Source organism: Amaranthus tricolor, chromosome 9, assembly GCF_026212465.1.
Source record: "Amaranthus tricolor cultivar Red isolate AtriRed21 chromosome 9, ASM2621246v1, whole genome shotgun sequence".
NCBI classification, from domain to species: Eukaryota; Viridiplantae; Streptophyta; class Magnoliopsida; order Caryophyllales; family Amaranthaceae; genus Amaranthus; species Amaranthus tricolor.
Window position 1 is genome coordinate 29,678,069 of NC_080055.1, and position 22,300 is coordinate 29,700,368.

General features: G+C 28.7%; 1 protein-coding gene across 2 annotated transcripts; it reads left to right on the forward strand.

The window, feature by feature from the left end:
• Positions 1-10,348: 10,348 nt before the first annotated feature.
• On the forward strand, positions 10,349-19,320 carry LOC130823595 (transcription factor bHLH162-like). 2 transcript variants are annotated; one of them, XM_057688263.1, is made up of 3 exons: positions 10,349-10,511; positions 17,617-17,943; positions 18,921-19,320. In XM_057688263.1, the coding sequence occupies exons 1-3, from the start codon at positions 10,386-10,388 to the stop codon at positions 18,978-18,980; spliced, it is 513 nt and encodes a 170-aa protein (XP_057544246.1). In that variant the 5' UTR covers positions 10,349-10,385; the 3' UTR covers positions 18,981-19,320. The 2 variants fall into 2 exon arrangements, with proteins under 2 accessions (XP_057544246.1, XP_057544247.1); XM_057688264.1 differs by lacking the exon at positions 10,349-10,511 and adding an exon at positions 16,179-16,452.
• Positions 19,321-22,300: the final 2,980 nt, after the last annotated feature.

A 22,300-nucleotide genomic window follows, 5' to 3' on the forward strand; every position in this document is an offset into this window, starting at 1 on the left:
GTCATGACAATAGCATAAATTGGTATTTGGATTAATGTATTCAATTTTTGGTTTCGATTAACTATGATAAGAATGAAAAATATACATCTAATCAATATGATGAGACATACAATATTTTGCACTATTCGTATAGACAATGATATAATCAAATAATTTAAATCATGACTGACACAAAATAGGATGGGGAATATTTCCCTACATGAAAATTATTAAAGAAAGCAGCAAAGCACAACGAAAAGTAGAGATATAACTAGAAAAATACGACTTTAACTATTTTAATGACTAATTGAAACATATAAAAACAGTAGGTGGAGCAAATTCAATTTAAGTAAATGGTCATGGACTAGTGATAATATTTCAACATAATCATTAATCAAAGGGCAAACATCTTTAACCTTTCAGTAATCCTTGCCACTCCATGCCTTGTAGAATCCTCCTTAATCTGTGAACATTTATCCAAAAAAAACAAAATTTCAATTTAATATTAAGATTTAAAATATATATATATATATATATATATATATATATATATATATATATATATATATATATATATATATATATATATATATATATATATATATATATATAGAAGGGTACAGATAATAAGAAAAGGATAAGAAAAATCGTGATCTTACATTGTTTTATCTTATTGAAATTAAGAGTGTCGAATGCTTCTTATTTCCTTAATTCGAACACTCTTCTTATTGAATTTCTCCCATATATATATATATATATATATATATATATATATATATATATATATATATATATATATATATATTTAGGCAAGGAAAAAATTGAATTCTTGGTATAATGTTTTACTCTTTATATATACACTTCAACTATTATACATACTGCTACAACAACCAAACTAATGTTTAAATGCATGGAAACATAGAATATTGTACTCCTTATGTTTCTCATTGAAAAAATTGTAATGAACTACTTATAAACATACATACTCCTTATGTTTCTCATTGAAAAAATCGTAATGAACTACTTATATAAACATTGACTTTCAGAAAGTAGCTACAACAAAAATATTTGTCAAAAAATTTTCTAAAATAAGTGAAAAATTACCTAGAATAATCCGATCTTTTTATGATTTTCCTATAATAATCTCACCTATTGATTAAGCATTAATAGTCTCAACTTTGGAGAATAATTTCTTAGAGTAAACCCGTTAACCTGATGACTTGCTATAGCAAGTTTTATTTTTTTAAAAAAAGATAAATTAAAATAAAATGTTGAAAAAAAGTGTTAATAAAATGTTAAAAAAAATTCTAATATTTTTTATCATTTAAAATTTTTTATGTAAATTTTTAAAATTTTTCTCTAATTTTACATTATTTTTCAATTTACTTTTTTGGTAAATTACCTACCTTAGCTGGTCATCAGGTTATCCAAGTTTACTCCAGGAAAATACCCCTAAAGTTTGGATTATTTATGGTTAATCAATAGGTGAAATTATTGTAGAAAGATCATGAAAAAATTGTATTATTCTAGAAAATAAATTTAATTATATGTTTGTTAATAAAACACTATTTACGATGAAAATCATATTCCATTGGATTGTTAAGTTAGGGTTAGACTACTGCGATTTAAGTTTATTTTGTTAACTAAGATATTTTCAAATCCTTCGTCCTCTTCTCAACAACTAATGCCTCCCTACTTAAGCACCCCATCCCCTTCCTATCTATAAAGAAGAGATATTCTTCCTACCTTTTCTTTGGTTCAGACTCTTGCTATATACAAGATTTACGTAATAATATAATATGGTATGATATATCTAACTATTCTAGTCTAGTCACAATACGTACACTAAATTACTTGGGGTTATGTGGTTGTTAACTCAAAATACTAAGTATTCTTCTTCACTTTCAGTACTTTCTAATTATTATTGTTGATAAATGTAAATATAGTTTGGTCAAAGTACACACACCTAATAATAATTGAGTGTTTTTTAATTTATTAATTATTTTGATGTATTTTGAGTGAATTAATTAATAATAAATAGTTAATTAGCTACGTGCATTTAACACCAAAGATTCCTACATCCTAATATAAAAAAGTAAATGTTAATCAATTAGTAGACAATAGTAGTATTTTCTCTGTTTTCCTTTATTAGTTCACTTTTAAATTTTTTCATTTTAGAAGAAAGAAATTTAAAATAGATTTTTAAAATATATTTTAAAGATAAAATATATTTGTGTAAAATCTTGTTAAATTTATCTTGATTTAAAGTTTTTTTAAATGAAGTATAATTTTTATAATTTTTTATAATGTATGCCTAAAGATATTAAGGCTTAAAATTTACTTTCAAAAACGTGTAAAAAATAAATTGAACAAACATAAAGGAACATAGGAAGTACTATGCAACTGTAGCAACTAATTCCAATTTGAGAGACGACGGTATGTATATATATATATATATATATATATATATATATATATATATATATATATATATATATATATATATATATATATATATATATATATATATATATATATATATATATATATATATATATATATATATATATATATATATATATATATATATATATATATATATATATATATATACTTTCTCCGTTCCACTATACTTACTATATTTGACTTTTTTACGCAATTCAATGTATTATTTTGATAGTGTCAAATTCCTTATGTAGCGACTAGCGAGTATTTCAGAAAAGAAGACGGAAGTACATAAGTAGTCCATAGTATTTACCTGTGCATGAATGGTGTGAAAAACAATGTTACCATTGACAGAATAACTAGCATTAACGATCTCAGCATGTTCATCATGAATAATACGAAGAGCTTCTGTGAAAACAAATTGACATTCTAACCCAGTTACCAATATTACTTCTATTGCTCTTCCTTTCTCATAGATCTCTATTTCAACTCCTGAATTGAATCTGTAACTTTTTGATCTACATCTACTGCTACTCTCACTATTGTAACTACTATTTGATGCCGTTAAATTGTCCTTTTATCCCTTTAAATTTACTACATTTTCCTTCAATTTCTTCACGTATTCTGTCTCTTTATCAATTTGATCTGGAAGACTTAAGGGCTTCTGCAAAAAAATGATGTTAGTGTAGTCTATATATTTGACGTTAAGTGTTTCACTTCAAATACAGGGTTGAAGACTTAAAGTCACGACCTTTTTTGTCGTGTGAGCTTCTAATACTCTGTTAAGAAATTAACTCAACTAAAAATATTTTTTAAAAGTGAATTAAAAACTTAAATTCATAATTATATCCCATGGCCCATAATATGTTATATATTCACGTGGGTTTAAATATAGTATAGAGTATTTGAATTTGAATATAAATAAAACCATACATTTGATACATATTTTATCATTTACTAATTCTTTATTGAGATCGTTTTACCATGAGACGACCTCAATTGGGTCAGCCTAAAGTCTTTTAGAAAAAAACTGTTCTCTGTAGAATTCAAATTTTATTGTTTTTGATTTTGTTTTGGTTAATGGGCTGGTTGTACGATCTTATCTCACGGTAAGACGGTCTCATACAAAACTTCTTGTCATCATTTTATTGAGTTTCCTACATTTTATCCTTAAAAAGAAATTTAATATATAAAAATAGAGGAAATATTAACATTGCAAAACTCAATTCAAAGAGATAGAGAAAGAGAAAGTGACCCTTGATGAAGAAGAAGCATCTTGATGGACAAGTGAATTGAGTTGGGAGTAAAGAAATTTCATTTAGGTTCTTCTATTCTTCTTTATAATTTTTCTTTCTACTTTGGAGGAAGATTTAGATGAGGCTGTGTTCATTAATGATGAGGTAGTGATAGATTTGGGTAATTTATGCCCTAATTTTTTGTACACAGAACTGATGGGTATATATTCTTACCACTAGCATTGCAACTTGCAACCTACTTCTTAGAAAGTTATGAAGTATATAGTACTAACAAAGTGAAACCACAAATAGGGTAATATAAAAGCAAAGAATTTACATAATCACAAGAAAAGATTGTACTTGTTGAGCCATTATGAATTTTGGATAATAGAAATGAATTGGATGAATTTGGAGGGAAAAAAGCAAGTAACTATCATTACATGTCCAATGCTATCACTCAAAATTTTTAAGGCCGATAAGAGTTAAACTCGTGTCATACAGAAAAAATTTTCAACCACTACACTAATTTATGATTATTCTGTATCACTCACAAATTTTGTTTTAAAGAATTTGACCTTGTGCTAAAATTGACTTGTTGACCGGCTCTAGTAATTGATTAGTCAAACAATAATAAAATGACCTAAAGTAAAATTGGATTTATTAAGTGAGATGAAAAAGTTGATTTGAACAAAAAAATTTCATTAGATTTTTGATTGTTTTGTTGTTAGTAGCAATGATTAAACTAAGGATTTTGAGGTTAGGAGATTTAGTTCTTCTGATTACTTGTCACTAGTCCTTCCACATGAAAGTCGTTATTGGTTTTATATGTTTGTTTGGGTGATATTTAATTAAGTTAATTTACAATCAATAAAGGTAATTTACAAAATATCAATATATATATATATATATATATATATATATATATATATATATATATATATATATATATATATATATATATATATATATATATATATATATATATATATATATATATATATAATAACTGTCTTATACAATTAGTAAAATAAATAAATTCAACTAATTAACAAAATGTAATAGGCCCAACTAATTAAGTTATGATACAGTTAGTCAAACCCAAATAGCTATAAATAAACTCAAAATTTTTAAGTGTAATATAACAATTTTAATAGAGCAGATCAACTCCACAAACTAGCAACTAGCATATATGGATGGTAAGGTTAGCATATATGGATGGTAAGGTTAACCATAAATGTAACACTATCCTTTTATCTATTTATAGATGTATCAGCCCCCTATATTGATAATGTTTCATAGTGGATGGATCTTCTTTTATCCCTTCAAAATTATTGTTTTTTTGTTTGTCGTCACTTTTACTTTATCATATTTTTTGAAGAAATGTTTCTACAATTTTTTTTTTATTTTTATTTGTTTGTAATTTTCTATTTCGGTATTATTCAAATAGTTTCATTAAATATTCCTATTATTCATTAGTCTTTGTGTCGCTTATTACTCATAAAAAAAGACAAAAATTAAATTTACATCGCATAATAATGCGACAGAATATAATGGAGCCAACTAAGTTAGATTTGACAAAAATGTGAGTTTTGGTTTGGATGGTCACCAATTCACCACTTATCAGAGAATAATAAAGATGTTAGGTTTGGTCCTAAATCCTAATTATTAATGACTTATGGGCTATGAAAATGTACTCCTTTCATGTTTTTTTTTTTGTCCATTTTAGACTTTAGAAGTTAATTTTAATTAAGTTTTTGAAGGCTATATTGAAGATATATAAATATGAAATTTGTTAGATTTGTTTTAATGTATAGTTTTTTTTCTATTATATATCATGACACATTTTTAGAGATATATAAATTTAAAATTTGCTTTGAAAAGATTATAAAAGGTAAAGTGAAAAAAGAAACAAATAGAGTAGTATTAATTATGCATTAAAGATTATACACAATATGAAAGTATCAGAAAATTACAGTATATACATAATATGGAAATAGACACTTTTGTGAGAGATTGTCTCTCAGCTTGATGAGACGACCTCAAACAATGAGCTCATATTATAATATGTAGAGACCATCTCATACAACAATTTATGCATAGGGAAAGTAAGTGAATGGAAATGTAAGCTTGTGTGCGCCATCATCTTCAACAAAATTATTTTAAATTGTAATTAAACATATTTTTCACTTGAATTAATTATCAAAATACATATAATTCCTTCAATTTTATATCATTCGTCTCATTAATTTTTGTTCATATATTAAGGAAGCATAAATGGATGGATATAAAAATTATCGATTGAGAATATAGTGGTGCTCAACCAAATATAAACCATTAATATCGTTCTAACTAAGAAATATATATGATTTTTATTGTGAAATCGTTCAAAATAAAAATAAGATGCTTCCTCTGAAAAAGAGAGTATAACGTAATACACTTATGAAAAATAGGGCAATGGACAGTATATGTTAGACAAATTCTTGTGAGAGAGTATATGAGAGAACATCTCTAATTGGGCTGATCCATTATATATTTTTTAAAATATTTTATGCAGGTATTAAGAATGATGTAAAGGCATTTATAATATTGAAAGTAGGCATTAAAAATACGACAAGTAAACATTAAGAATAATGTAAGTAGGCATTAAGAATATGATATATACGTATTAATCTTTAATGAACTGGGTTTGAAATACGTCTCTCAAGAGACTAGCTGTATATGTTATTACTGTTGAAAATACTTCACATGTGAGACAAGATCCGACATCGATAAAATAGTGGGCTGTGGACTTGCATATATATTGGGAGGGCTAATCTTCCTACTACCGTATGGTTTTGGAAAACAATAAATCTCACTAAATGTATGTGCATGAAAACGCTCTTGACTCGTGGGTTTGTGGGTCAAATCCACATATGTTCCTTGTCCACCCGAGTAGGCCACAGTGCAATTATATGACAAATTATCACGGCTTAACAATTACAAGTGCATGACATCACAAGTCTTGCAAAGAGGGTTGCTTTTGCCATCATTTGGGAGAGAAAATCTTGAGAAGAGGGTCGTGGAAGAGTGCTTGGGCGAGCACTATAGCTGCCTAGGAGAGCATAGTGCATGAGAGGAGACAGAAATTGTGGAAGAGTTTTGCACGATCGGGTTATTTTGATTAAAATTCTTATTAATATTAATAATAGTGAAACATATAAAATCAAAGAAAAGTAACTGAGTTTTTTCAGCAATTATACAAAGGTGTGCTTTCGGCTAGCAAATCCATAAAATAAAAATTAATAGACCGAAAATATAAAAAACAAAATTATGATATAAGTTGTTGATAAGAAAACTTAAACCTATATTAAAGTTTCATTTAACTACCAAATATATACTCAAAACCTTCATTACCAAACTTAAACAATGGACCACAAGAGTGAGTTGCGGAGGTCGAGCCTTTGTCAGCCCGACCTCTTGTTATTTTGCTCGTTATTCAACCTATCTTATACCAGTATATATTATTCGTATATATTAGATTTGCGCGTGACTTTGTGAATCTTGAAATCAAGTGGAACATGGCTTTACGGCAATGTGGTGGTCCTTAGCTTATCGAATCCTTTAATTTGTTCTCGTAGTTTTTGCCATTGTTGGTTTCACATCCATGCTTGTGACTCACATGCAACGTATAATATGTCGGTCAACACAACTCAATTAGGAAGAAAATATAATTCCTCCGCTAATTTTATTTCATCACACAGTATTAACTAATAATATATTTTAAGACTAGTTTTTCAATTAATAATCGGAGGAATTAGTAAAAGAATAATTTGGTTGAATGGTTGCATTCTCATTAAATTGGAATGATATTATATACAAAGATACAATTTATAGTTTAGGAAACTAAATATCCACATAGGCACATAATATTCTATACAATCCTATTGATTATACAAGATATTCTATTAAATAAAATATATTATTCTAATACTCTCAAGTACTTCTATGTTCTTTTTTAGTGGCACCAAGTCATCTTTTAATGCTATTTAAAGTTATTTTGATAATTTATATATTCAGTTATATAAAACTTAAAATTATTAAAAGTTAATGATATAGGATGATATATATGTAATAAAACAAATTAAATAAAATCTCAACTAATTATATATTTTTTTTATACATTAGCCATAAAATATCAATATCCAATTCTAGTAATTACAATCACAGGACTTTAAAAATATAGTATGTTGCATATTCTATAGGTGTCTTTTTAGATGTGTCGTGTATTACTTTTTCTTATCTTTATAGGAATCTATTTTTTGAAATTATTTGCATTTGCGCATTCTTACTTGCCCTTTCCTTGAAGAGGACAAGGGTATTATGATATGCCCACTACCCTCCTCCCTCAGTACCCTAACTTGTGCGGGATACTCAATTGATGACTATAATTATAACTATGATTATAATGATATCATCATACAACTAACTAAAAATCTTGAAAAAATTTGTACATTTAAAAGGTATTTAATCAATTAAATTGTATTGATTGATCTAAAACGGGTTACTAAATACTTTCTTTGATTCAAATAATTGCTACACTTCTTGTTTTTATGCTTTTTGATGTATCATTTTGACCCTAGCTATCTTTATTCCGCGCAATAGAAAATTATAAAAAGTTAACATTATTTCACTTTACTATAATTTTTCTTATATATAAAAAATCATGAGTAAAACAATAATAATCGAGGAATAGTAGTTAGTATGTAAGTGTAGCAACTATACTATAAACCAGAGGTTGGATATTAATATTAAAAACCAAATGCATTATACGAATTATATTAGTATATAAATAATCAACGTAATTAATATAGAATTAAGCGAGTTTCATATGGCCGGTGACTAAAAAACGTTATTTCATAGCATTTAATTGGATGCACACAATATCTAAAAGCAGAGAATAATTCTGAATAATTCATGAAAGTGTGAAACTTAAATTGGTAAATACCCTAAATTAAGTTCATACGTGAGCTGTTTCAAGTTGTTCCCATTGTTTGTTGCTGTCACATATTATTCCTGCTTGTATGTGACAAATGCGACATCAATTTACAATTTACATTTTACATATAAATGCATAGACAATGGATGACCATGGTCAAGTCACAATTGTTGAGGCATCCATTTGACAACTAATGGAACATATCTAGCTGCCCCACACCTCCGAATAAAAGCCCGTTAGCGGCCCAAATTGCCTGCTAGATAAAATACAACCGTTCAGAGATGATTTTACCATTAGACCGTTTCATATAAGAATTAGTGTTACTTCAGTTCATCTTGTATGAGACTGTCTTACCATGAGACGGTATCATATAATTAGCTTATTTCTCTAATTAATCACTTTAAAACTGTAATTGATCATTTTTTAACACACTAAATATACATGGAGCAACTTAATAGAGATGAGAAACTCTTTTGTGGACTTGGTGCACACTAAAACAGTGTGGACCAACTTTTAACACTCCTATTCGTACTCTCTTCACTATTTATTACATATTCCAAAGCATTTGGAAAAAAAAAAATTGAAAAAAATAATTTTATTTTTATTTTTTTAATTTTTAATTTTAATTTTTAAATTTTTCATTTTTAATTTTAAAATTTTAAAATTTTTTTAATTTTAATTTTATTTTTTAATATTTTCATTTAAAATTTTTTTTTAAGAGTAGAGTGGAGTGGAGTGTAAGAATATAAGAGTAATGTAGAGTAGAGTGAAGTGAAGTGGGGTGGAACGTGAGAGTGTAAGAGTGGAGCAGAGGGGAGTGTAAATGTTGGCTCACACTAATATTAGTGTGCCATAGTAGACTTTTTCAATAGAAATAGTCTCACCATAAGACCATTTCATTTAAGAATTTGTGTTAGTTCAAATTTTTTTTTGGGTAAATTAGAGAATCTAAAGATGACGTGGGAATCAACTTTTTCTATAGACAATGATAAATGAACTCTTATCATAAGAGTGAAAGGAAAAAAAAACCTTAAACACTATGTGTTAAGTGTATTAAATTAATATTTTATCATCAAACTAAGCATTTATTCGTGCAATTTATATCTAAAAGTTAATGTATGATATTTCAATTAATATGAGGAGTAAATGAGATTTGAAGTTGTGACCCTTTTTTTTTTTTATTATGTTGGCTTGTTAAAAAATCAACTAATTAAAAGATTAAACTAATGGTTAAAGCCCTAATATATGTTATATAATCTATCAAAAGTAGGTAAAATAATAGTCGTATTAATCATATTATCATCATCATTCCCTTTTCACCTTATTTTCTAATAAAAATAAAATAATTTTTTTCATAAATTTTCTAGTTTTTATTTAAATTATTTAAGTGAATTAAAAAATTTGAGTTCAACTTATTTAATTTGTTCCGATCATTAAACTTATATTATTAATTTATTATATTATAAAATCATGAAGAGATTACAACCTATGTGCATGTAATAAATAGATGATCTAGGATACTCACATCACATGCACAAATATATTGATAATTAGTAAATTGCAACTAAGAGATTTCTCTTATTTTCACACTCTAAAATAGTGTAAAGAACATTTTTCTGTTTACTCCATTCACACTCATCAGTATACATGCACTTTTGTTTTCTTATAAATAACTAGTCCTCTTGCTTGAATTTTAAAACATATAACATACATATATACTTAGAAGTTAGGGCATATATTAGTGAATAATTATGAACAAGAACTCTAGCTCATCCAAAAGGAATAGGGCAGCCATGCAGAAAGATAGAAGAAACCAAATGAGAGATCTATATTCTCAACTCAATTCTCTTGTGCCTCAAGATACTTCCTTTCAAAGGGTCTAATCTCTCTCTCTTTATATTCTTCTCCGTTACGTTTATTTTAATTTTAATTTTTTTGTTATTATTATTTCAGCCCTTTGAGTTTATATCATATGAATTAAATAAATAAGAGTTTTAAAATTATATGGTGTAAATTTAAAAGTATTTTTGTGGAGATAACAATAAACAATTCATTTGAATTGTGTTTGTTTAATTTAATTTTGATCGTAAGTCTTTTTTTTTCCTACAAAAAGTAATAAGTCGTCTATTAATTCTAGTTAATTAGGTCATGTTTTAAGGTTAAGGCTAGCTAATCATACGTACGTATACAAATCGTTTAATTTGAGATCATTAAGCCTTTTAGTTTTTGTTTAATGTATAAATATCTTTTTGCTATAATTATAGGTTAGAAATTTCCTCAACTCTCATTCCCTTAATTTTTTTACACTATGAACTGGTGACTCTTGACTCTTGAATTAATAATTGTACATGCATGTTATTCATTCTCTATGTTAACGTACACGAAATGTCAAGCAATTAAATCAGTTAAAAGCTTAAGTATATATACTCTATATATCAAGCATCCTTAAATGAATGCCTCTAAACTTTCCACTTAGAAAGGAGGAGTAGATGATCAGATTCGATCAAACCTCTAAACTTTCGCTGAAGATTAAACAGTTGCGAAAATTAGGATTTTAGGAATACTTTTTGTATATTCAAGGAGTAAACCATTCTCCAATATATACATGAACACTAGCTTCTATTCTAGGGAACTAAATATTCTATACATTAATTAAGGTAATTTAGAATAATCTAGAATAATCTAAATATATGAAATATATACTTTCCCACACTCCCCCTCAAGTTAGGTCGTGGGATCACCGATGCCTAACTTGCATAAAGTACTATTGAAGACCTTTGATGAAACGACTTTTGTGAGGATGTCAGCTAGTTGGTCTTTCGATCTAACAAAAGGAAGACGGATGATCTTGTCCTCCAGTTTCTCCTTGATAAAATGTCGATCAATCTCTACATGTTTCGTTCAATCATGTTGAACCGGATTCTCAGAGATGCTTATTGTTGCTTTATTATCACAATATAGAAGACTTGCCTATGTCTGGTGGCAATTTGGATCTCCTAAAAGTTTTCTGATCCATAGAATCTCTGTGACCCCTTTTGCTATTCCTCTAAATTCTGCTTCAACACTGGATAAGGCAATTACCTTTTGCTTCTTACTCTTCCAAGTGACCAGATTACCCCCTACAAGGGTGAAGTATCCTGAAGTAAACTTCCTGTCATCCCGATCACCAGCCCAGTCTGCATTTGTGTAACCGATAAGATCAAGGTTGTCATTCTTTGAGTAGAATATACCTTTATTACTGGTTCACTTTAAGTATCTCAAGATCCTCAGGACTGCTGCCATGTGTTCCACTTGAGGTCGATGCATGAACTTACTTACAACTCCTACTGCATAGGCGATATCTGGTCTCGTGTGAGATGAATAGATCAGTTTCCCTACCATCCTTCTATAACGATCTTGATCTGCCATTTCTGTCCCTTCAACAATTTGCAGACCATGATTAGCTACCATAGGAGCCTCTGCCGGTTTACAGTCTATCATGCCTACTTCTGCCAGGAGATCTAGGGTGTACTTTCTCTGATTAATGAATATCCCCTTCTTTGATCTTAAAACCTCTATTCCAAGAAAGTATTTCAATTGTCCCAAATCCTTCATCTCAAATTCATGGAATAATTTGTTCCTGAGCCGATCAATTTTCTTAGCGTTGTTCCCAGTAATCACCATATCTTCAACATAGATAACGAGACATGTAATTTGATTTCTACTCTTCCTGAGAAATAGAGAGTGGTTTGAGTTGCTCTTTCTGTATCCAAATCCCTTCATTGCTGTAGTGAATCTTCCAAACCACGCCCTTGGAGATTGTTTCAAACCGTAGAGCGTTTTTTTTAGTTTACACCCTTCCCCTTGGTTATATTCATCTGAGTAACCTGGTGAAGGTTTCATATAAACTTCTTCTTCAATCTCCCCATGCAGGAAGGCATTTTTCACATCAAACTGATATAGGGGCCATTATTTGTTTGCTGCTATAGAGAAGAGGAGTCGGATAGTATCGATTTTAGCCACAGGTGAGAATGTTTCTGAGTAGTCTATCCCGTATGTTTGTGTGTACCCTTTCGCGACAAGCCTCGCTTTATACCTCTCAATAGTTCCATCAGCATGATACTTGACCGAAAAAACCCATTTACATCCAACAGTCTTCTTGTACTTGGTAACATACACTTCTCCCATGTCCCGTTTTTCTGGAGGGCCATGATCTCCTCATTCATAGCTTGTTTCCACTTCGGATCTCGGAGGGCTTCTTCAGTGCTTTTTGGAATAGTACTGGAATAGAGAGAAGTATTGAAGGCAACAGCTGTTTGTGATAGTTGTTCATCATCCCGTCTACAAATGGGATATCGGGATTTCTGGGATTCAAACTCAGGATCATATCTTTTGGGAGACATTCCTCTTGTACTCCATGGGGGCAATTCATATTTCCTGGGAACAGTAACACTACTTGGCACAATATCATCAGTAGATATATCAATGAAAGGCGGAGGAGAACTTGGTGTTACCTCTTGTTCGACCTTACCGGATGCTCAAGGACTTGAGTAGTCTGAGGAGATGGATTAGTGACAATGTCGGTGGCAATATCAGTGGTAGTGCCTACTTGTTCTTTGGGGTCTCGACTGTCAACTAAGGGATGAATTAACTAGCTAAGATCCTCACTCACACTCTCCCCTAAGATCGAGGCTGGGTATAGTAGTAAGATTGTTCAAAGAAGTCACAATCCATGGTGGTATAAAGTTTGTTATGGAGGGGATCATAACATCGATAGCCCTTCTGAGTAATGCCGTACCCAAGAAATACACACTTGACTGCCCGTGGTTCAAACTTGGTTCGTGCCCTAGAGGGAAGGTGGACATACACTACACACCCAAATATGCAAGGAGGAAGGGAATGAGAAGAGGGAACAAGGGTAAAAGTATGGAGGGTGGCAAGAGGAGTTTGGAAATGGAGTGTTTTAGTAGGGAGACAGTTCATGAGATAGGTGGCAGTAGCAATAGCCTCGAGCCAAAAACAGACAGGCATACGAGCCTCAAACATGAGAGCTCATGATATCTCAAGCAGCGTACGGTTTTTGCGTTCAGCAACCCCTTTTGTTGGGGAGTGTTTGGGCAAGAGGTTTGGTGGACAAGACCATGATTGAGAAAAATTTGTTTCATGGCAACAGAAATATATTCACCACCATTATCTGAGCGAAGGATCTTAGGTTTTGCATGGAATTGAGTAAGGATCATGTTATAGAATTTAACAAATACATCAAAAACTTTAGATTTATGTTTTAAGAAATAAACCCAGCACATACGGGAACAATCATCAACAAATAACACAAAATATGCAAAACAATGAGAGTCAATATGTGGAGCTGGCCCCCATACATCAGAATGTACTAAATCAAACGGTTTGAGAGCACGAGTATAACTGGGAAAATAGGAATGTTTATGGCTTTTAGCCAGTACACAAGTTTCACAATCTAGGGACGTAGTACAACTATGAAGAGAAGGAAAAATTCATTTTAGATAACCTAGGGACGGATGACCTAAACGACGATGCCAAGTCCACAATTGGTGAGCAGGAGATCCGTGAGCAAGCATTGCACTACTATTTTGAATCACCCCATCGACATATTATAGTCCACTTTGTTCAGTACCACGCCCAATGATCGTTCCTGTCTGAGCATCCTGCACAATACAATTTTCAGAGGTTAGGAGCACAGTACAATTCATTTCCTTGGTTAACTGATTAACAGACAATAATTTATGAGACGGACTGGAGATTAACAAACAATTTTTAAGATGAAGAGAAGGAGAAATATTGATAGGCCCAGCTTGGTCAACCGGTACACATTCCCCATTAGCTGTCTGGATATGAGTTCGGTTAGTAGGATGGGTTGATAAAAAATCACGGGGATCAAAAGTCATTGTATAAGTTGCCCCGCAATCAAATATCCATTGAGAGTGGGGTTTATGGCTAAGAAGGCTTGTGGATATTATGTGGTGTAGGCCAGAAATATTAGTGGGTTTTGTATTTGGGCCTAAAGGTATGGGTTATATGTGGGATTCGGGAGTATAAGGTAGGGTTGTGGGGTTATAAATAAGACCATTTCATATAAGAATTAGTGTTACTTCGGTTCATCTTGTATGAGACTGTGTTGCCATGAGACAATATCATATAATTAGCTTATTTCTCTAATTAGTCACTTTAAAACTGTAATTGATCATTTTTTAACACACAAAATATACATGGATCAGCCTAATAGAGATGAGAAACTCTTTTGTGGATTTGGTGCACACTATAACAGTATGGAGTGTGGACCAACTTTTAATACTCCTATTCCTACTCTCTTCACTATTTATTACATATTCCAAAGCATTTGGAAAAAAAAAAAATTTGATAAAAATAATTTTAATTTTAATTTTTAATTTTTTAATTTTTAATATTTAATTTTTAAATTTTTTTAATTTTAAAATTTTTTAAATTTTTAAATTTTTTAATCTTAATTTTAATTTTTAAATTTTTAATTTTTAAAATTTTTTAATTTTAAATTTTTTTACTTTTAATTTTATATTTTAATATTTTAATTTTAAAAATTTTTTAAGAGTAGAGTGGAGTGGAGTGGAGTGGAGTGTAAGAATATAAGAGTAATGTAGAATAGAGTGGAGTGAAGTGGCCTGGGGTGGAACGTAAGAGTGTAAGAGTGGAACAGAGGGGAGTGTAAATGTTGGTTTACACTAATATTAGTGTGCCATAGTAGACTTATTCAATAGAAATACTCTCACCATAAGAACGTTTCATTTAAGTATTTGTGTTAGTTTAATTTTTTTTTTGGGTAAATTAGAGAATCTAAAGATGATGTGGGGATCAACTTTTTCTATAGACAATGATAAATGAACTCTTATCATAAGAGTGAAAGGAAAAGACCTTAAACACTATGTGTTAAGTGTATTAAATTAATATTTTATCATCAAACAAAGCATTTATTCGTGCAATTTATATCTAAAAGTTGGTGTAAGATATTTCAATTAATATGAGGAGTAAATGAGATTTGAAGTTGTGACCCTTTTCTTTTATTATGTTGCCTTGTTAAAAAATCAACTAATTAAAAGATTAAACTAATGGTTAAAGCCCTAATATATATTATATAATCTATCAAAAGTAGGTAAAATAATAGTCCTATTAATCATATTATCATCATCATTCCCTTTTCACCTTATTTTCTAATAAAAATAAAATAATTTTTTTTATAAATTTTCTTGTTTTTATTTAAATTATTTATTTACGACGAAGTGAATTATAAAATTTGAGTTCAACTTATTTAATTTGTTCCGATCATTAAACTTATATTATTAATTTATTATATTATAAGATCATGAAGAGATTACAACCTATGTGCATGTAATTAATAGATGATCTATGATACTCTCATCACATGCACAAGTACATGATAGGAGACTAGCTAGGAGTACATTGATAATTAGTACATTGCAACTAATGATATTTCTCTTATTTTCACACTATAAAATAGTGTAAAGGACATTTTTCTGTTTACTCCATTCACACTCACCAGTATACATGCACTTTTGTTTTCTTATAAATAACTTAGTCCCCTTGCTTGAATTTTAAAACATATAAAATACATATATACTTAGAAGTTAGGGCATATATAAGTATTTTAGAGAATATAATTGGGTAGCTAATTAGTGAATAATTATGAACAAGAAATCTAGCTCATCCAAAAGAAATAGGGCAGCTATGGAGAAAGATAGAAGAAACCAAATGAGAGATCTATATTCTCAACTCAATTCTCTTGTCCCTCAAGATGCTTCCTTTCAAAGGGTCTAATCTCTCTCTCTTTATATTCTTCCCCGTTACGCTCATTTTAATTTTAATTTTTTTGTCATTATTATTTCAGCCCTTTGAGTTTATATCATATGAATTAAATAAATAAGAGTTTTAAAATTATATGGTGTGAATTTAAAAGTATTTTTGTGGAGATAACAATTAACATGCAATTCATTTGAATTGTATTTGTTTAATTTAATTTTGATCGTAAGTCTTTTTTTTTCCTACAAAAAGTAATGAGTCGTCTATTGATTCTAGTTTATTAGGTCATGTTTTAAGGTTAAGGCTAGCTAATCATACGTACATATACAAATCGTTATAATTTGAGATTATTAAGCCTTTTAGTTTTTGTTTAATGTATAGATATCTTTTTGCTATAATTATAGGTTAGAAATTTCCTCAACTCTTATTCCCTTAAATTTGCTACACTATAAACTGGTGGCTCTTGAGTCTTGAATTAATAATTGTACAGGCATGTTATTCATTCTATATGTTAACGTACACGAAAATATCAAGCAATTAAATCAGTTAAAAGCTTAAGTTAATATACTCTATATATCAAGCATCCTTAAATGAATGCCTCTAAACTTTCCACTTAGAAATGAGGAGTAGACGATGAGATTCGATCAAACCTCTAAACTTTCGCCACATCAGCCTAGATTTGATAACGTCAAGAAACCAATTGAACCAAAATCCTAAACTAATGTTTGGTTAATTAATTATCTCCTAATTCTCCTAAGTATATAGTTTAGAAGGACGGTGATGATGGTAACTCTTCTTGTGTCGATTGCAATTTACTGTCGTAGCTCAAGGGTTAGTTATTGTACATGCATGGTATTCTTGTATGTTACAACTATTGTAAACATTGCTAACAGATTAATGTGAGATTCTTGTGTCTCTAAATGGGCCAACTCATTATATATTTTTTAAAATATTGTAAGTAGGCATTAAGAATAATATAAGTATACATGTAAGATATTGAAAGTAGGTATTAAGAGTACGGTAAGTAAGTAAGTATTAAGGAAAATGTTAGTAGGCATTAAGAATATAGTAAGTAGACATTAATCTTTAATTAATGGGTTGGACTTGAAATATGTCTGATTTAAAGAGAGCCGTTAAAAGTAAAGATGCATGGATATAAATTAATATTACATGCAGGCAATTCCGGATCAAATAGATGATGCAGCAAATTATATAAGGCAACTACAAGGGAACGTGGACAATCTGAGGCAAACTAGGGATGGTTTGCTTGGAGGTGGAGCCTCACAAGGTGGCGAAAGTGGCAGCGGGAGCGGCAGAAACTTGTCAGTCCAAATAGAAGTGAATGAAAATGGGAGTGCCCTAGTAGTCAATCTAATTACTGCTGTAGAGTACCAATTTGTATTCACTGAGGTGGTTCGTATTCTCAATGAGGAAAATGCTGAAGTTGTGGATGCTAGTTATTCTGCGGCTGAAAATACCGTCTTTCACACCGTACACGCTCAGGTATTAATTTTTTACTATATTTTGCTAATTACATAGATATACTAATTTTTCTAATTACATAAATATAATAAATTTAACATAAAGTATCAATAAATTTATCGAGTGGTTGAAGTTTTTTTCTTTTACTTATTCTCACCATCTACGGAAGTTACTCCGAATAAAAAAATTTAAAAGTATCATTACATATACATACACAATTGTCATTACATAGATATAAATATTTCATTACATATATAATTTCGATAAAGGCAAGATGAAAATGCATAATAATCTTTAGGAGCAACTAAATTAAAGCAAAAATAAATTAATATTTGAGATTCCTTATATTTATGAGCCATGTGCTATAGAATAGCTTATACGTGCCCATAACTATATCAGTATATATATCGATTGTTCATAATAATTTAGTGAATTTTTTGTAATAATAAAGAAGTACAAAATTGATCTATATATATATGTGATTCGTAATAATTAGAATGTGACAAATAAGGATCAAGGCAAAAAAAAAAAAAAAAACAAATCCCTAAATTAAGTACCCAAAAATGATCTCATTTATTGTAAATTAATTTTCATTTATATAATTACTAAAGCTCTCAATTTAATATATTATTTTATGATCGAAAACATAATGTATGTATGTTTTTCAATTTTATATAAACGGATCATGATAATGCAACGTTAAACACATATTTTTATTTTATGAAAATTTTTTTACAATGTAAATTATCAAAGATCGAATTAAACAAAAAGCTTAAATTGATGATTGTAGTCTTAAAATATATTATATATTATATTATTCCTCTTTACATAGCGCTAAATAATTCTAATTCAAATTTTAAGCAAAAATATAAGCCGGTAGCAAAAGCATTAGCTGATAGTAGCCTCAAAATATGGTAGATAAGCTATACAAGTCTAGAAGGAATAAATTAGAATGTCAATAAAAACTAAAAAGTGTTTTGGTTTCAAACTTTGTACAGATGGGTGAGGCTGCCTCTATTGAAAGGATTACTGAAAAGTTGAAGCGATTTGAGCTCTAATTCTATTTCTAGCAGCCTTATCTATTTAATTATGGAAGGTTTAATGCTTTTAACTAAGCTTTTAAATATTTTTAATGGATAATAATTTCAAGTTGTTGCTGGAATTTCTGATTGGGTGTATGTCAAACCTATGAACGTACACTTCATCTAATCATATGTAACCTAAAATCATGTGTTATGTTTATGAAGCTTGTAGTCAACAAAAAAACAATGCATTAAAAGGACTCTTGTACCCTCATTATTAATTCTTACCATTTACACTATTTTAATTAATAGTTTTCATTAGATTATACCCAAATATTATCAAACCACTTATACATATTTACTTCCTCCATTTCAAAATGGCAACGTTTTTTAAGTAGTCTAATGTACTAATTTAATTCTTAATATTTCTAATTTTGTGTAATAAAAAGTTACAAAAATTTGATTTTAATAATCTTTGCATTGTGACAAATCAAACAAGATCTCTTATGACTATATTTAAACTTGTAAATTAGAATAAATTACAAATTAAGGATAATGAGTGGATAGTGCAAATACTGCTAAAGTTGCAAGTAATTTGGAACGAAGGAAGTACTCCTTTCGTTCTTTTTTATTTTTCTCATTTACTTTTTGTACAGTTTTCAAAGAAAAGTTTAAGCCAGAATATCTCTAAATAGGCATTATAAAAAATTATAAAAAATATATGATAAAAAACGATATATTAAAACGAATCTAACGAGATCTCATATGAATATTTTTTATCATCTGTCTTAAAAATCTTAATCAAAGTTCTCTCTCCAAAATACGATATTCTAAACATGAACAATATTAGAAAATATGAGGAGTATAATTTTATATAAAATAAAATAGTTTTACTTTTTTTTTCTCCTTTTCTACAACCTTTAGAATTAGCATACTATAATAAATACCCCGAGTTGGTTCATGATAACTTAAACAATGATAAATTTCGACTAATTCAAGTTCCAAAGCACATCTATATATAGTCTATAAGATTTTTGGATAGCCAAAAAAGTGTATATAAAACAAATTTCTTTGTGAAAAAATGGATAATATGTTTATTTAATACTCCGAGAGCTCTATGAATATAAATATAATGGGGTCTGAAATAGAAACGCTTCTCACTTTGTGCTATATTCCAAAATTAGCATGGCTAGGCATGTCTAGCTAGCAAGTAGCAACCATCCAAATTTTCTATACCCTATATTCAATTTGCAATATTTATATTTTAGAATATTACAAAAATTTAAATCTTAGCCATTAAATACTAAAAATTGCCACAACCACCAATGTTGCCATTTAATATCTACAACCTTATAAGATTTTGCTAGATGGATTAATATCGACTTTTAATATTTTTAGAATTCATCAAAAAAGTTGATTGGTATCCTAATATTTCAATAGTTTTGTCCAATCTTCAATTTTACAAACACATTTAAATAGTCTTACAATGTTATGTTATCAGTATTAAGGTGCTTTAAATTTGTTACATTTGCAACCTTAACCTTTAATATTCATATTTACCATCTCATAAGAATTTGTTAAATTTATATTATAGTCATGATAGTTAAACAAAAATTCCCCATAAACAGGAAAAAGTAATGTAATTTGCACTCTTTAAAAGTTGGATTATATCAACGTTATAGTAGTAATTTCATAACTTTGTCGGACAATCATTTGGTCCAAAATCATTAGTCTTTAGACAAATGGTCAAAGCTATAATAGACCGAGCATAAATATATAATGGTAACAAAAATCAATATGACAAAATGTTACGGTTTTAAATTTCATCTCTCTTTTATATTTAGTGTAATATTTAGTACCATATTTGAAAAGAATACGTGTTGCATCAACATACACTTCTAGCTTAAAAGACTCTTGTATAAGGAAACATGATAAAATATATAACATATACAGTGATTTTAACTATTAAGTTAAGTTTTTAGTTAAGTTATTTTCTAACATATTATACTAGTAATTTTCAATAAAAGTACTCTTATCAAGCAATAATGTTACTTTAAATCACTCAAAATACTGATTACGTTTGTTCTATTCAATTTACTAATGGTTAATTTAGTGGCATTGGACTTATTTGAATTTAGGAAATTAACTAAAGTAGATAAAATTTAAGAAATAAAAAAGGTAAAATATAATTTTGAAAGATCTCTCTAGTTTAAGTTGAAATAATAATATTTAGTATATGATTACTAGTAATAATCTATATCAAAAACAATTATACTTTTATTTGTATATGGTCATTTAATTAAGTACAATAAGTTCCATTTATAATTAAGACAAAGAAATTAAATAGGGACGAAATATACTCATATTTCCAATTCTATAGTGAAAGAGGAGAAGACATTTGAGCATGAACTCCATGAACTATGTATATAAGCAAAGTGCTAAAGTGCCTAGTTATGAAATTATTTTTTATATATTTTTAAGTCTTGTGTATTTAAAATGAGTGTTTAAAGGTTTGCTTTGTAGGTTATGCAAAAAAGTAAATAAGTAAAAAATTAAGTTTTGTACGAGATTATATCAGTTAACATGGAAAGACAATATGTTCAAAGTGACACTTCTAAAAAATATATTGAGTGTTTTAATATTTAATACATCAATTTTGACATCTTCAAAATGGCGTGTTATACATTAAACAACTAAAATTAAATATTTAAATTAAGAAAAAGATGATTTTATTGATTTAGGATCGTCTCTGGTGAACCCGTCATGAATGAAAATTTGTGCGAATCAAAAAGAATTATTTCCTCTATAATTTTCATAATATTTGTTGTATTTTTCTTCTTTCTTTCTTTTTAACTGTTTTAAATTGCTTACAATATTACTACTTTGGCCTAAAATAACCATGTAAAAGTATAATTTGCCCTTATTGTTTTTTCCTTACGTATCCTTAATTTTATTATTATTTAGATTGACAATTTTTTTTTTTTACTATCATGATTTTGAAAGTTAACTGACCATCTTTGACTAGAGGATAAAGCGTTTTAATCTATCACCCATGCAAATATCGTACTTCCTTCGGTCGTAAACACATTTTTACGCAATTCAATACGTTAATCGAATTGTTTATATTTTGAGTTTACATAATTAAAAATTATAAATTTTTGATATTATGAAAATATACGACAAGCCGAATAAACAAGATCCCATATAACTAAATATGTTTTTTTTTTCAAATAATAGCCAAAATATATAAATTATCATAAAATAATATATACTGATATAGTGTAAAAGTTGTTATGGTGCAAGTGAACTACAATGCCCTTATAAATGAAGCACTTCACCTTTATCTCCCCAATTCC

Excerpts from the sequence above, each read along its gene's own strand:
- LOC130823595 (XM_057688263.1), top strand. The coding sequence starts at position 10,386 with ATGAACAAGAACTCTAGCTCATCCAAAAGGAATAGGGCAGCCATGCAG. Across the intron at positions 10,512-17,616 it reads AAGATACTTCCTTTCAAAGG|GCAATTCCGGATCAAATAGA; the intron begins GTCTAATCTCTC and ends TATTACATGCAG. Across the intron at positions 17,944-18,920 it reads TTCACACCGTACACGCTCAG|ATGGGTGAGGCTGCCTCTAT; the intron begins GTATTAATTTTT and ends AACTTTGTACAG.